At 61.8% G+C, this 13,016-nt stretch overlaps 1 protein-coding gene across 1 annotated transcript in view; it reads left to right on the top strand.

The window, feature by feature from the left end:
* Nucleotides 1-456: 456 nt before the first annotated feature.
* Nucleotides 457-13,016, top strand: part of OLFM1 (olfactomedin 1) — a 36,313-nt gene continuing 23,753 nt past the window's right edge. The window contains exon 1 of the mRNA XM_025859528.2: nucleotides 457-731. Within this exon, the coding sequence (XP_025715313.1) occupies nucleotides 636-731 (96 nt within the window). The 5' untranslated portion in view covers nucleotides 457-635. The remainder of the gene's footprint in view (nucleotides 732-13,016) is intronic.

Genomic DNA, 13,016 nt, shown 5'->3' with positions numbered 1-13,016 from the left:
CCAGATGACCCGCTCGCTCGCTCTGCCTGCCACCCCCCACTCCCAGCCCTGCTTTGAGACCCCCTTCCTGGGTCTGAGCATCAGTCTATCTCATTAAACGCTGACACCTAAGGGCAGTTCAGCTTCTCTCTCTGTACCCTGGGGATGTCAAGCCTTACTTCCTGGGCGGGGCCGGCAAACCCTCCCCCGGCGGCTAGTCCCCGCCCACTCCTGCCGTCCCCACCCCAGATCCTTGGGGTCCGGAGCCCCCTGCAGCTGCGGCCAGCCAGGATGGACTCCTCTCTCCGAGTTAAATTTTCCCCCGCCTTTTTGATGTCACATCCTGTCCCAGCCTGCTTCCCCGCCGGCGCCCTCCCCACTCCCGCGCGTGAGCGTGGCGCGCGGGTCCCTCTGCGCCACCCGGCTGCCTTCCTGGCAAACTTTTGGCACCCCCGCCCAGGCGCGCCGGTGCGGGGGGGGGGGGGGGGGGAGGAGGGGCCGCGGAGGGCCGCGCCCCGCCCGGGGACAGCGGGGACCGCGCGCAGGACGCGCTCGCCATGCAGAGCGGAGGCTCCGGGTGCTGAAGGCGCGGGGCCAGCGGAGCCGGGAGCGCGTCCGCGTCCACGCAGCGCCGGCGCCAGCACCAGGGCTCCTGCATGCCAGGACGGCGGCCGTGGCAGCGAGACATGCAACCGGCCCGGAAGCTCCTCAGCCTCCTCTTCCTCATCCTGATGGGCACCGAACTCACTCAAGTACGTGCATCCAACGCCATTTTCCTCCCTGCGATCGGGCGAGCGAGCAAGTGAGGGAGCGCGGCGTCCGCCCAGCGCGCGGGGACCCTGAAGTCGGGGAGCGGCTGGCTCCCAGCTCCCGCCTGGGTGGGGAGGGGGTCCCAGGGCCGCGCACCCGGCTTGGAGGGAGGGGCGCGGGCTGACCCCAGACTGCTGCGTGCCCCCACCTCCCCAACCCCGCCCGAGCCCTGACCCAACGCAGCCAGGGGGCTGCCCCCTCTCTTTTAGGACCCCCAGCCTCCCACTCCCCTGAGAAGTTCAAAGGGCAGCATGAGGGGCTCCTATCGCTGCTGTTGTCATGGTGGGGGGAATTCGGAGCAAGGTGTCCAAGCTCCTGGCATTTCCAGAGGTAGATCTAAGTCCCACCCCCCACACCCCTGCTCCAGAGCATCCTGCATCTCTGCCTTTGGGTATAACGCTGCCCTTGGAGCTCCCGAAGCAGGGGGTGTTGGCAACTGTGCCTCAGAGGCCAGACTGGGAAGGGCAGGCAACGCGTGCGAGGCTGGGTGAATTGTGGACTCAGTGTGGCCTCAGTGTGGCGGCTCGGGGGCTTGTGGCCACATGCGCGGCAGGAAGTGTGAGTGGCAAGATGCCGTGTGCGTGTGGGGACTGCTGGGCATTTTAAGGGGGCTTGCCATCCCCTGAACAATGTATCAATAGAAAGCCTGTCTCTGGCTGGTATGCTCCATTTTAAAAAATCCATTTGGGAGCTGGCAGGTCTGGGAGGAGGAGAAGGGCTGTCTGGGAGCACTGGAATGGGGGTGTTGTTTTGGCACCGGGGTGCTGGGAAGAGGCTGCCAGCTTCAGGAGCCCGGCTGCTCGGGAGTGACATTAAAATGCCCTTTCCATGGTGCCACTGTGCCACGCTCGGAGCTGAGAGACGCTGCAGGTCCAGGAGGTGGACGGGTGGCCCTGTGCCTTGGCCACAAGCCCCAGGTGCCCCCGACTCTCCTTTCCTCCCTCTGTCTCCTTCCATCTCCGGATGAAAGAGGAAAACAAAGAGAGAGGGCAAGAGGTGGATCACAGGAGAGAAGGCTCTGGAACAAGCTTCCCCTGTTCCGCCTTGAAGCCCTTGCCGGCTCCCTGGCTGTGCTCGGGAAGCGCAGCGTGGGGAGGGTTCTGTGCTCCTCTTGCCCTCAGAGACCTCTTCCTGGGCCCCCCAGATGGTCGGCTCCCCTGGAGACGCTCTGCACGGTTTCCCGCAGAGAAGTTTTCTTGGCGGCCGGGAGAGCCTGGCTGAGGGGCTTGTGAACTGCGGACGGACAGTATGCACGTGCACACACAAGCACACTCACACACACGAGCACACCCGGGCGGACCGGAGCCAGGCAGGTGGTGCTTAGCCGCATGTGCCTTGTTGAGACGTTTTGGGAAAGAGTGAGTTCTGCAGGGCCCTGGAAGGGGCTGTTCAGAGGGCCCTCCGAGCCTCGGTGGCCTTCTCCATTCCAGGCACCCAGACCACAGATGCTTTTCATCCAGAGGTCTCCTCCTCACATCTTTTTAAAGATCCCCTGTTCTGGAAAGAAACTTTCGGTTCAACTTCAATCGGAAGCTTTGTCTCAGTGGTGAAAGTGTTTACCTGGCCGTGCTGATGGTTGTGCCCCACCCCACCCCCCACCCCCCACCCCCACCGACGAGGGTCAGCCAGACCCTGCACATGCACCTGCCCCTCCTCCTGCAACCAGGTCCCCCTTCCAGACCCAGGTCAGCTCCCCAGCCCCCACCCCCCTGTGCCAGCAAGGGGAATGGTTTTGTTTTCCCATTTCTGAAGCAGAGCTGTGGGATGGCTCCGGGGACTGTGTCCCTCAGTGCAGCCCGGAGGCATGGCCCCACCCTCCGGGGGCCTGCCTCTGAGGTTAGCCTACCAGAGTCCTCTCTGTTGGAGGCCTATTGTCCTGAATTGTGGTGGGATTTTAGAACAAAGGCTCAACCAGCTAAAATCACTTGGATTGTTCCAGTCTAGGAACCTTCAGAGAGTGCCCACCAGGTCCAGAGATCCCTGCTCCTTGGTGCTGCCCAGGTGGCTCCATCGGGGCTGGGCCAGGGGCCTGTCCGCTTTAGCAGTAACCTCTAAGGTGGGGAGTAGAGTTGGGAGCAGGTGTGGGTCAGGGCTGGGCTGCTCTGAATCTGAGAGCTGCTTGGGGAACATCCACACTCAAGAGTCTTGCTTTCTTGATCCCAAAGTGATTCAGCCCTGGGAAGCCACACCGCGTGGCCTCACGAGCAAAGCTCCATATGCTTGTGAACACCTAACATAAGCCAAGGGAGAGCCGAGCACTGGAGGCTGAGCCCTGAGGGGTCTGTCTCCCCGCCCATCCTGTTCCTCATCCACTCTAAGTCGTTCCCACGGCTGCACCCTCCCTTTGGGGACCCTTCCAGAGATCTGCACACAAGGTTCCAGGGCCATCGTGATCACGGGTCAGCCCGCGTTGAAGTGGGAACAAGTCAGAAACGCGAGGCTCCTACCTGTGTTTCATCCGCGCTGCCTGAAGGATGCAAGCGGCTGGGCGGGCGGGGGAGAGAATATGGCCGCGCCATCTGTTCTCCCGAGGGCTCGCGTATGATGAGCCACTCGGTCCAGTGCCAGCCAGTGATGGGCGGCCTACTACGTGCCAGGCTGGTGGGCCCATAGGACCTCTGTCCTCAGGAAGACGTCTTACTTGGTCTTGTTCTGCGATTTCCAATCTGGTGCTCCACGCTCCTTAAGAAGCATCTTAGGAGTTTCCTGTGGGGTGTGGGGGGAGCAGACCCCTCTGTCCTGGGGGAGGCTGGGTGCAGGGGAGCTGACCCCTCTGTCCTGGGGGAGGCTGGGTGTGGAGGGAGCTGACTCCTCTGTCCTGGGGGAGGCTGGGTGCAGGGGAGCTGACCCCTCTGCCCAGGGGGAGGCTGGGTGTGGAGGGAGCTGACCCTTCTGTCCTGGGGGAGGCTGAGTGTGGGGGAGCTGATCCCTCTGTCCTGGGGGAGGGTGGGTGTGGGGGGAGCAGACCCCTCTGTCCTGGGGGAGGCTGGGCGCATGGGAGCAGACCCCTCTGTCCTGGGGGAGGCTGGGTGTGGAGGGAACTGACCCCTCTGTCCTGCGGGAGGCTGGGTGCATGGGAGCAGACCCCTCTGTCCTGGGGGAGGCTGGGTGTGGGGGAGCTGACCCCTCTGTCCTGGGGGAGGCTGGGTGCAGGGGAGCTGACCCTTCTGTCCTGGGGGAGGCTGGGTGTGGGGGAGCTGACCCTTCTGTCCTGGGGGAGGCTGGGTGCATGGGAGCAGACCCCTCTGTCCTGGGGGAGGCTGGGTGCAGGGGAGCTGACCCTTCTGTCCTGGGGGAGGCTGGGTGTGGGGGAGCTGACCCCTCTGTCCTGGGGGAGGCTGGGTGTGAGGGGCAGCTGACCCCTCTGTCCTCGGGGAAGCTGGATGTGAGGTGAGCTGACCCCTCTGTCCTGGGGGAGCTGGGTGTGAGGGGAGCTGACCCCTCTGTCCTGGGAGAGGTGGGACAGCTGGGGCTACATAAGCCCCAGGCCCACCTGGTCCACTAATAGGAGCATGCTGTCTGCATAGGAAGGTGTGAAATGGGTGGGGGCTCTGTAGTGATGACCTTGACTCAGCCTTCCTTACTTGTACCCCAGTCCCACCAGGTGCCATTGGGGTGACCTTGAGAAAAGCTCTTAGCTTCTTAGCATGAACTTCCACCTTTAAAAAACTGGATAACTCTCAAAGATGTCGGCCGCCCCCCACCAGACCCCGTCCTGCTCAGTGGCTACCTCACCCTCCCTATCGCGTGCTGTTCTTGGACGCCTGCTGGTCGGGTTTAGTGCAGTCAGACCTGGGCTCATGGTGCGGAGCGTGTCCGAGCCCTGTGGTCTGGCGTCTGGGCTGACAAACTTTGTGGAAAGACCTGAGGCTCTGCCGTAATTGTTTGTTTAAGAGGCAGGAGTCTGTGTGAACCCGGGGCTCTGGGGTTGGAGCAGGGGCGAGCTTGGAGAAGGTGATGGGCGAGCCTGCGGTCTTGTGGTTGCTCCTGCGTCCAGCAGTGAGCTGGGGCAGGAAGGGGGGAGGAGCAGGGGCGGAAGGAGCTCCCCGCAGAGGCTGAGGAGGAAGGGTGTGTGAAGGAATCCAATTTATTCTAACGGAGAAGCAGAGCTCCTGTCCTTGGCCAGGCTCGGCCTTTCTTAAGGATGCAAGCCCCCCACGGGCACACCCTGATGGGCTTCCAGCTGATGCCAAGTGCACTTGAGGGCCAAGTGTCACCGTGCTTGTACGGCTGGGCCAGGAGCCCGAGTCCAGATGTGAGCAAACCCAACTCCCTTGGGGAGTTGAGGGTGGGTGCCATGGACGGACGGGGCAGGTGTCACAGCAGACTGCGTGGGGCTAGCCCCTCAGAATCCTGCTGGGACCCATCGCTCCCTATCTCTTCTTTCCTGAGATTCTGCCCGTCCTACTGGGGAAGAAGCAACCTGCTCCCCTGAGCAAATTTAACGAGAATAAAACAGCCCAGTTCTGTGACCTGTTGTAGACTAACCTTGGACGGATGACCCCACTGACCTCCTGTCCACCTGCCCTGGCCCCTGGCCCCCCCTGCATCTGCACTGGACACCAGAGGGGTCGTGGTGGTGGGGCTGGGGGCTCAGGAGCACTGTGGTCTTTTCCTAAACCAGTTAGTTCACAATGCAGGGCATTTACTCCTCCTCTGCGGGTGGGTCTGTAGGCCCCTGCCTTAGGGCTGATCCACCAGAGAGGAGCAGGGAGGGGAGCGTGCTCCATTCCCAGGTGGGCCCGCCTTCGGGGGGGGGGGGCGCAGGGAGGTGCTGTGACAGGAGGAGGGCATAAAGCTGTAAATCCTCCTCCCAGGCAGCTGCTTCAACTCTGAGAGCAAATTGCTTCTCATTCCACTGACTTCCGCCTTCCCCAGTAAAAAGAAAGGTAATTTTCTGCCTTGGGTTGTATTTATTACTAAAGTTATCAGGTCCTGTAATCAGTATTAACATCACCGTGTAAAGTAATACAAAACTAATTACTAGCTAAGCTGAATTAGATACATGGCAACTGTCAGCCAGGCTGACAGGGAGGGCAGCCAATTTTTGGCTCTGAAAGGAGCGCCGCCGATGCCCCTCACCCTCTGAAAGCCGCAGCTGTAGGGTCCTCGCCATGCCGGGGCCCCTCCCGATGGTCTGGGCGGCTCTCAGCGGGGCAGCAGGGGTGGGAAGCGAAGATGCCCGTCCCTTCGCTTTTCAGGAGGCCTCACACACGAGAAACTCGCCAGACCCTCAAGCACAGGGGTAACCCCAGGAAGGAGGGTTACTGTTGGCTGAGTGGCCCCGACTCACGCTGCCCGCCAGGAGCGCCGTCTGGCTCCGCAGGGAGCAAGCCCAGCAACCTCGTGCAGCATCCTCGCTGTCCAAGCTCGAGGGGACGTAGCCTGCCTCGCAGCCCAGCACGTGACAGAGCCCTGGTGCGCCCCCAGGTCTGTCTGCCACCTGCAACACCGAGCTCACGTTTCTGTTAAGGTGGAGAGGAAAGATGAAAAGTAGAGGGAAAGGCTCAAGGTCACAAGCAGCAGCCAGAAGGGAGGTGCCTGGAGCCATCAAGCCAGAGCTGCAGACCTTGGCAGAGCCACACTGGGGCGCCCGGTCGGCCGAGTCTCTAGCTGCGGGCCCCATGTCCTGACCTGGACACCCAGCTTTTAGAAGGGGAGCAGCAGAGCACCTGGGGGGGGCCAGTTGTGGTCTCCTTCCTACCATGAAGAGTGGGCGGCCTCGAGCAAGTCCCCATCTGGGTGGCGTCTGGGAGAACGCACCCAGGCCCCTTTACCTCAGTTCTCTGGGAAATAAAATGAGGGTGCATGGAGGGAGCTCTGCACCTGCTCATGCGTCCCAGTATGTCTGTGGGTGCTTGCCGGCTGAGTCCAAGAAGCTGGCGAGCACACGCAAACATACTGAGCCAACGTTGCTAATCACGGACAGGCTCGCGGTCCCATCACACCATGTGTGGCTCTGGGCATCATTCACGCAGCACCGGGGGAGGAGGGACCAGACCCTGCTTGCGGCTACTTGCAAAGGCCAGCTCCCTCGCCCTCTGGGACCAGATTAAATCTTACAACAACATGGCCAGATGACAGAGGGTGAAAGTGCCTTCTTTGCTCTCGGGCAGTGTTTTAAGACACAAGCTTTCCAATCTGCTTGCTCTCATCTCGGCGACAGGGATTGGTCCTGTGTGCTCCATATGCAGGGTTTAGTGACAACTACGGTCTGGCGGTCGGGAGGAGAGTGGGCGGCCGGGAGAGCCTGGGGAGAGGTGGGCGGAAGCCCCATGTCCAGCCTCCGTCCGCATTCAGAGGCGCAGGTTCGTAGGGCTCACTCCCATCCCCAGCGTTAGCAAGCATGCACGATGCTCAGGCTGCATGGCAGGGACTTCTCCAGTGTGCAAGATGGCTCTCGCGGGTGGCTCTGGAAAGAAAGTTACTCCCGCTTGCTGCAAGGGATGCTTGGGGTGTCTGAGGGTCGAAGAGAGAACAGAGGTGTATTTATAGATGTTATAAATAGCGTACTCAGCACCACAGGGTGTTGGTGTTAAATCTGACGGCAGAGCAGGACTCGAAGCAGAAACGGAGGCAGGCTTTCAGAAACAATCCGCTGCTCTCCGACATGAGTCCCTGAGCCCCTGCCCTGCCCAGCGCACCAAGGCTCCCGATCCCTAGGCAGCCAGCCTCTGGGCCTCATCCTGTGGATGCAGGGGCAGAGTCAGCTATGAGTGGGGAGCGGGGAGAGGGCATGCCATCAAGGGACTCTATTTCTCTGGAGACAACATACCCTCTGCAGGGCAGCTTTCTGAGGCCGAGTCTGGGCTCAGTGGGCAGAGGGTCCCAATCCGCTGAGGGCAGAGCGTGGGCTCTGGGAAGGGAGAGCATCTGGCAGTGCCCAGGTCCCACTCTGCGCGGGCAGTGACTTCCTGGGTGCCTCCTGCATCAGCAGCTGGACCCCAGCATTGACTCTCAGATGTTTTTATAACTATGTCACCTTCTGATCCATGTCAGGAGCCATGAATTCATGTCAGGATCATTGACTGACTCAGTAGAAACCAGTCTGTCCTCCTCCATCAGTTATGGGGAGTTCCCTTAATGGACGGTAGGGAACAGTAACGTTTGTGGGAGCACCCGAAAACCACAAGCTCAGCCCACAGGGCCCTGCAGAATCATCTCGTCTGGGCTCTTCAAAGGGCCACACCCTGAAGTGGACCCCATGTCCAATGGGCAACTAAAAGGACGTGCAGCCATGGCCTCCCGGTCTGGACGTGAGCCAGTCTGAGGCAGTGTTTATGAAAGCAACATGGAACTTTCCGGAGCAGGAGCAGAGGGTGTGGGGGGCAACAGGGAGGCACCAAGGGCAGCCAGCTCTCTGGATGGACAGAGAATCAGGACTGAGGGCTGGAAGGGGGCATCGTCGTGGCTCAGGGAAGAAGCAGGCCTGGGGACGGCTGTGGGTCACAGAGCACTGTCCCCCAGGGACTGGAACAGACGCCGTGAGTCCCAACACCTCAGAGGAGCTTGAGCCTGCGTGGCCGGCAGAAGGAAGTGGCCTGGGAGGAGGTTCGGCACCAGGACGGGCCGGCTCTCTGCAGCTGGGCTAACAACTTCCAACCGCAGTGGCACCCAGGACGACCAAGCATGTCTGGGGCAGGCTCGTAGCAGGCTGGCGGAGCCCTGGCCTGGGTCTTCTGAGCCCCTCTCCGGACACGCTCTCCTGGTGGTCTGGCAGACCACCTGAGTGCCCTCAGCACAGCGCACGCCTGGCCCTTGCACACGGCCCGGCCCGACAGCGGCGGTGCTGGGAGTCTCTCCACCACAGAGGGCCTGGCAAGTGCCCGGGGCTGGGCCAGGAGGAAACCCCCTCGGGAGTGGTTGTGAGGAGCAGTAACCCCGTCCACCGCCATCCACCTGGGGTAAACCCAGAGGCCGTGGAGGGGGCGGGATAAAGGGGTGATGCTTGGATGGGGCTGCCCATGGTGGTCTTCCGTGGCTGCTGGGAGAGGGGGTTCAGGTCACCTGTCGGTTCCTCCCAAGGTGCCCGGCTCCAGCCCAGACCCTTTCCCTGCCACAGGCTGTTCTTCCCCAGCAGGAAAGTGAGTGGCCAGGGCACATACGGCCTGGAAGGAGCAGAAGAGCTGTGTGCAGACCCCCTCCCTTCCTCTCCCACGTCTGTCTCCCCTCTTCCTCCCCCACCAGTGCCTTTGCTCTCGGACTCCCAGCCTCCACCGCTGTGAGCCTCAGCCTGTGGCTTAGAGGCCATCCGTCGGTGCTGCTTTGTCACACAACGGGGGCAGACACCGTGATATCCGTCGGGCCGAGGGCCACCACGTTTTTGAGCTCGGTCCTGGGAATGGCTGGCACCCCAGATGACCCTGGACAGGTCTTGTCATCTTTCTGAGCCCGACACAGCAAGAGCATCACCCAGCGGCGTCCGCAACGATTCAGGGACGTCAGGCACCTAGGGTGAGAGTGTCTGGAGCCTGGCGCCGGCTCAGTCAGGGTCGCGTGGCTCTTCTGAGTCGTGAATGTAAGTGAGCCCTTGCTTCGAGGGAAGCTGTGTGGAAATTGGGATTTAAGTTCCTCCTCAGGAACATTTGGGGTTGGCCGAAGCCAAGGATCTTTAATCCAAATGCCTCATTCTTCGACAATTCATAGTTTGCTTTGGGAAATACTGTGTAGCCTTCTAAATCAAATTACACTTGCTTGAGGCTTCTTGGATGACCCTTTCAAATGCATTAAAAACGGTAGTCTTTTCTACTGACTCATGGATTCCAGTCACTGGAGAGGACTCTGGTTTGGAATTGGATGAGTCGGAGGTGACTTCCCTCCAACCTCCAGCTTGTCAGAGGAGGGGTGCAGGACAAGGAAGCAAGGGTGTATGCCAAGGCGGTAGGGGTACAGGGCAAGGCAGCAGGGGTGCAGGGCAGGGGGGCAGGGGTGCAAGGCAGGGCAGCAGGGGTGCAGGACAGGAGGGCGAGGGTGCAGGACAGGGGGTCAGGGGAGCAAGGCAGAGTGGCTGGGGTGCATGACAGGGTGGCAGGAGTGCAGGGCGGGGGGTAAGGACGAGGGGCAGGGGGGCAGGGATGCAGTGCAGGGCGGCAGGGGTGCAGGGCAGGGGGAAGGGATACAAGACAGGGTCTCAGGGGAGTAGGGCAGGGCAGCAGGGGTGCAAGGCAGGGCGGCAGGGGTGCATGGCAGGGTGGCAGGGGTGTAGGGTAGGGGAGCAGGATGGGGCAGGGGTGCAGGGCAGGGGGGGGGGAGGGGGGCAGCGGTGCAGGGCAGGGGGGAGGGGTGCAGTGCAGGGGTGTAGGACAGGGGGTCAGGGGAGTAGGGAAGAGTGGTTGGGGTGCATGGCAGGGTAGCAGGGGTGCAGGGTAGGGGAGCAGGATGGGGGCAGCGGTGCAGGGCAGGGGGGAGGAGTGCAGTGCAGGGGTGTAGGACAGGGGGTCAGGGGAGTAGGGAAGGGCGGTTGGGGTGCATGGCAGGGTGGCAGGGGTGCCCGTGGGTCAGGAGGAGGGCTGTACCTACTGCACACCCCTGTTCTGTCTACACACGCCCTCTGGGAGGGAGGGATGTGAAGGGTGCCTCTGTCCACTTCTTTATAAACGCTGACAGGAAGGAAGAGGTGGTGAGGAGGGGCTGGGTGTGAGCTGGCTTTCCCCCCAAGTCTTTCTCAAATCCCCGACGTCCCAGGGTCAGCTTTGCTCCCGGGCAGCTGCAGGAACTCCGAGGCACTGTCCTCATGTGGCAAACCGGCTGGGAGTAACCCAGAGCCACACGTGTAAAAGACAGCCTCTCAGCCATGCCTTGGGGGGTGCCAGAAACCCTCCCGGCTCCCCAGCCTGACTGCAGAGGGGGCTTCACATCCCCAGGGCAGTCCCAGGCTGTGCCCGGGGTCAGAGGGAGTCCCGGGCGAGCGAAGCCGCCCAGCGGTCCTTGGATGGAGCATCAGCTCCACCATCTCCAACTACCTGGGCTCTGGTCTCTCTGTGGAGGAGCCTGGCCAAGTTGGCGCTCTTCAGATTTAGAGTACCAACTGTAAATCCTTATGGGACATTACTGACATAAAGTGAAATCAGATGTTCTTCAAAATCAGGAGGTTTTTTTGGTGGGGATGGTTTCCGTGTCCAGCAATACCTCTTCAGCATCTGTGTGTCGGGATCACCAGCAGGGGCTCTCACGAGGGGCGGCCGAGGTCTCTGCGTGGGGGGGGGCGCATCCCAGCTCTGCCGTTCACTTAAACCCTGGTCGCTCAGCGGAGGGGCCTCCTGAGTAGGTTTCGTCTTGTGCAAAGCAGGATACTCTTGGTGGTCGCCAAGCCTGCACCTGCACTAACCGTCCGATCTTCACGATACCGTGCAGAGAAAGGTGGCGGTTACTATTACTGAACCCATTTCATAGATGGGGAAACAGGCACAGAAGGGCTAATGCCCTGGCCAGAGTCTCCCAGCCGGTGGCAGGCTGTCTGCCCCGAGTCTGCATTCTCGGTGCTGAGTGGCTCATCAGCGATGCCCCTCTCTGGCCAGGGCGTGTACTTGGTTGCAATGCCGGGGACCTGCTCCCACGTCGGTGCTCTTTCTGTCTGGGCCTCGCCCCCGGGGTCAGTCTGCAGCACACTGTACCCCCCATCTTGCACTAGTAGGTAATAAGCAAGTACCTGCGGCTTCTAGATGGAGGTCCTGAGAGTTGTAGATTGGGTTCGATTTGAAATTCGTCCCACCAAGTAAGTGGCCACAGTCTGCAGTGGGATTTGAGTGAGTGATTTGGGCCCTGAATCTGTTCATTGTGTGCTGGCAGAGGAAGGAGGCGGACCGCGGGTGGCCTCGTGAATGCTGCCTCCAGCGCCCGTCTTGTGTGACCTGGTGTGACCTGGACTCGGTGGGTGCTCAGCAGAGCCTGCAGTACCAGCACACACTGGGAGATGGCGCCCTTCCCCAATGGTTGGAACTGGCCACCTGCACTCCCTTGCGATTGTCAGGGAAACCAATCAGGAAACCCTTCAGCGGGGTCTCACACCCAACACTCAGGCCAGTGATCAAGTCCCCTGTCTGAAAGGGGACGGAGCAGAGTGAAGCCCCAGGAACGCGGTGTCCATCTTTGGTGGGCCCCAGGAAGGCAGGCTCCTTGCAATCCCTGTGCGGGAAGGGAGATTTATTCTCACCCAGTCGGAAGAAGAGTGTAGTGAGTGATCTGGGGAATTCTTCTCTTCCCAAATGGCTGGGAATGCTTAATGGGAGTGACTGGAGGATGTGCCGTTCATGCCTAGAAGCCTCCTGCAAATGCTAAAACCCTATTAACGTGTTCGACCCAGTCAGCCCCGAGCTTCCGGAGAGACTCGCACGTGTCTTGGCGCGACGCTGCAGAGGGTTGGGGTCTTGTGCCAGGCTGCCCTGCCCCTCTACCTGGGCACCAGGGCTTGGGACCACCACTCTTGCCCCCCAACCACAGACCCCAAGGCCCCACCTAGGGCCATGCTCCTCATGGGCGGGGCACCTCTCACTCTCCTGCCCAGATGCCCCAAACCTGCACCCAGCTCCTGCCCTGCAAGCTGGGCCCGCACCCCTCCTGCATGCACAGACTGTTCCCACCCACACCCAGGAGCCCATACTGGTGGGTGCCGGCAACTGCCAGGAGACTCCTTTCTTCCCAGAGGCATTAGAGCACCTGGCCTCCCCGGCTCCCAGAGAGCCCTCCCCTTTACACCTCTTTCCCTCTCCCCAGCGCTGGGGCTGGAGACCCCCCCTCCCAGCTTCAAGGGGGTGGCAGGGCTGGCCTGGGGAGCGTGGAGCCACCCCCAAGTCCGTCCTGGGCAGCCAGGGCTGACCGCGGGCTCTGGTGGGGGTGGTCCCAGAGGGGTGCCCAGGCCTGACTCAGCCGGGAGGGAGGGTAGCAGCGGCGCAACCCGTCCGGACAGTCAGGCCGCGCGGCGCACGCGGATCTTAGGACTTGGGGGCGGTGGTCAGCTTTCCTCCCTTGTACACCCATCTCAACCCCTTGGCGACTGGGGTTTGCAGGCCTCGCTGCCAGCAGCCAGGGGGCGGCGGGGAGCCGGAGCGGAGAGGAAAAATCCACCCATTTCCTGGGCAGATTGCGTCGGCCGCCGCCCGGCCGTGTCCCCGCCTCCCGGCCGCGGCCCCCGCGCGCAGCCCGCGCGGCGCTCAGAGCCGGAGCCGGAGCCCGAGCCGGCGGCGGGGCGCGGGCGCAGGGTGCGGAGGGGCGGCGGCACCGCGGACCAC

Source organism: Callorhinus ursinus, unplaced genomic scaffold (genome assembly GCF_003265705.2).
Source record: "Callorhinus ursinus isolate GAN/ISIS: 27379988/994484 unplaced genomic scaffold, GSC_fseal_2.0 scaffold141, whole genome shotgun sequence".
Taxonomy (NCBI): Eukaryota; Metazoa; Chordata; class Mammalia; order Carnivora; family Otariidae; genus Callorhinus; species Callorhinus ursinus.
Note: the sequence above shows the minus strand (reverse complement) of the source record. Positions and strands in the feature narration are given on the sequence as shown.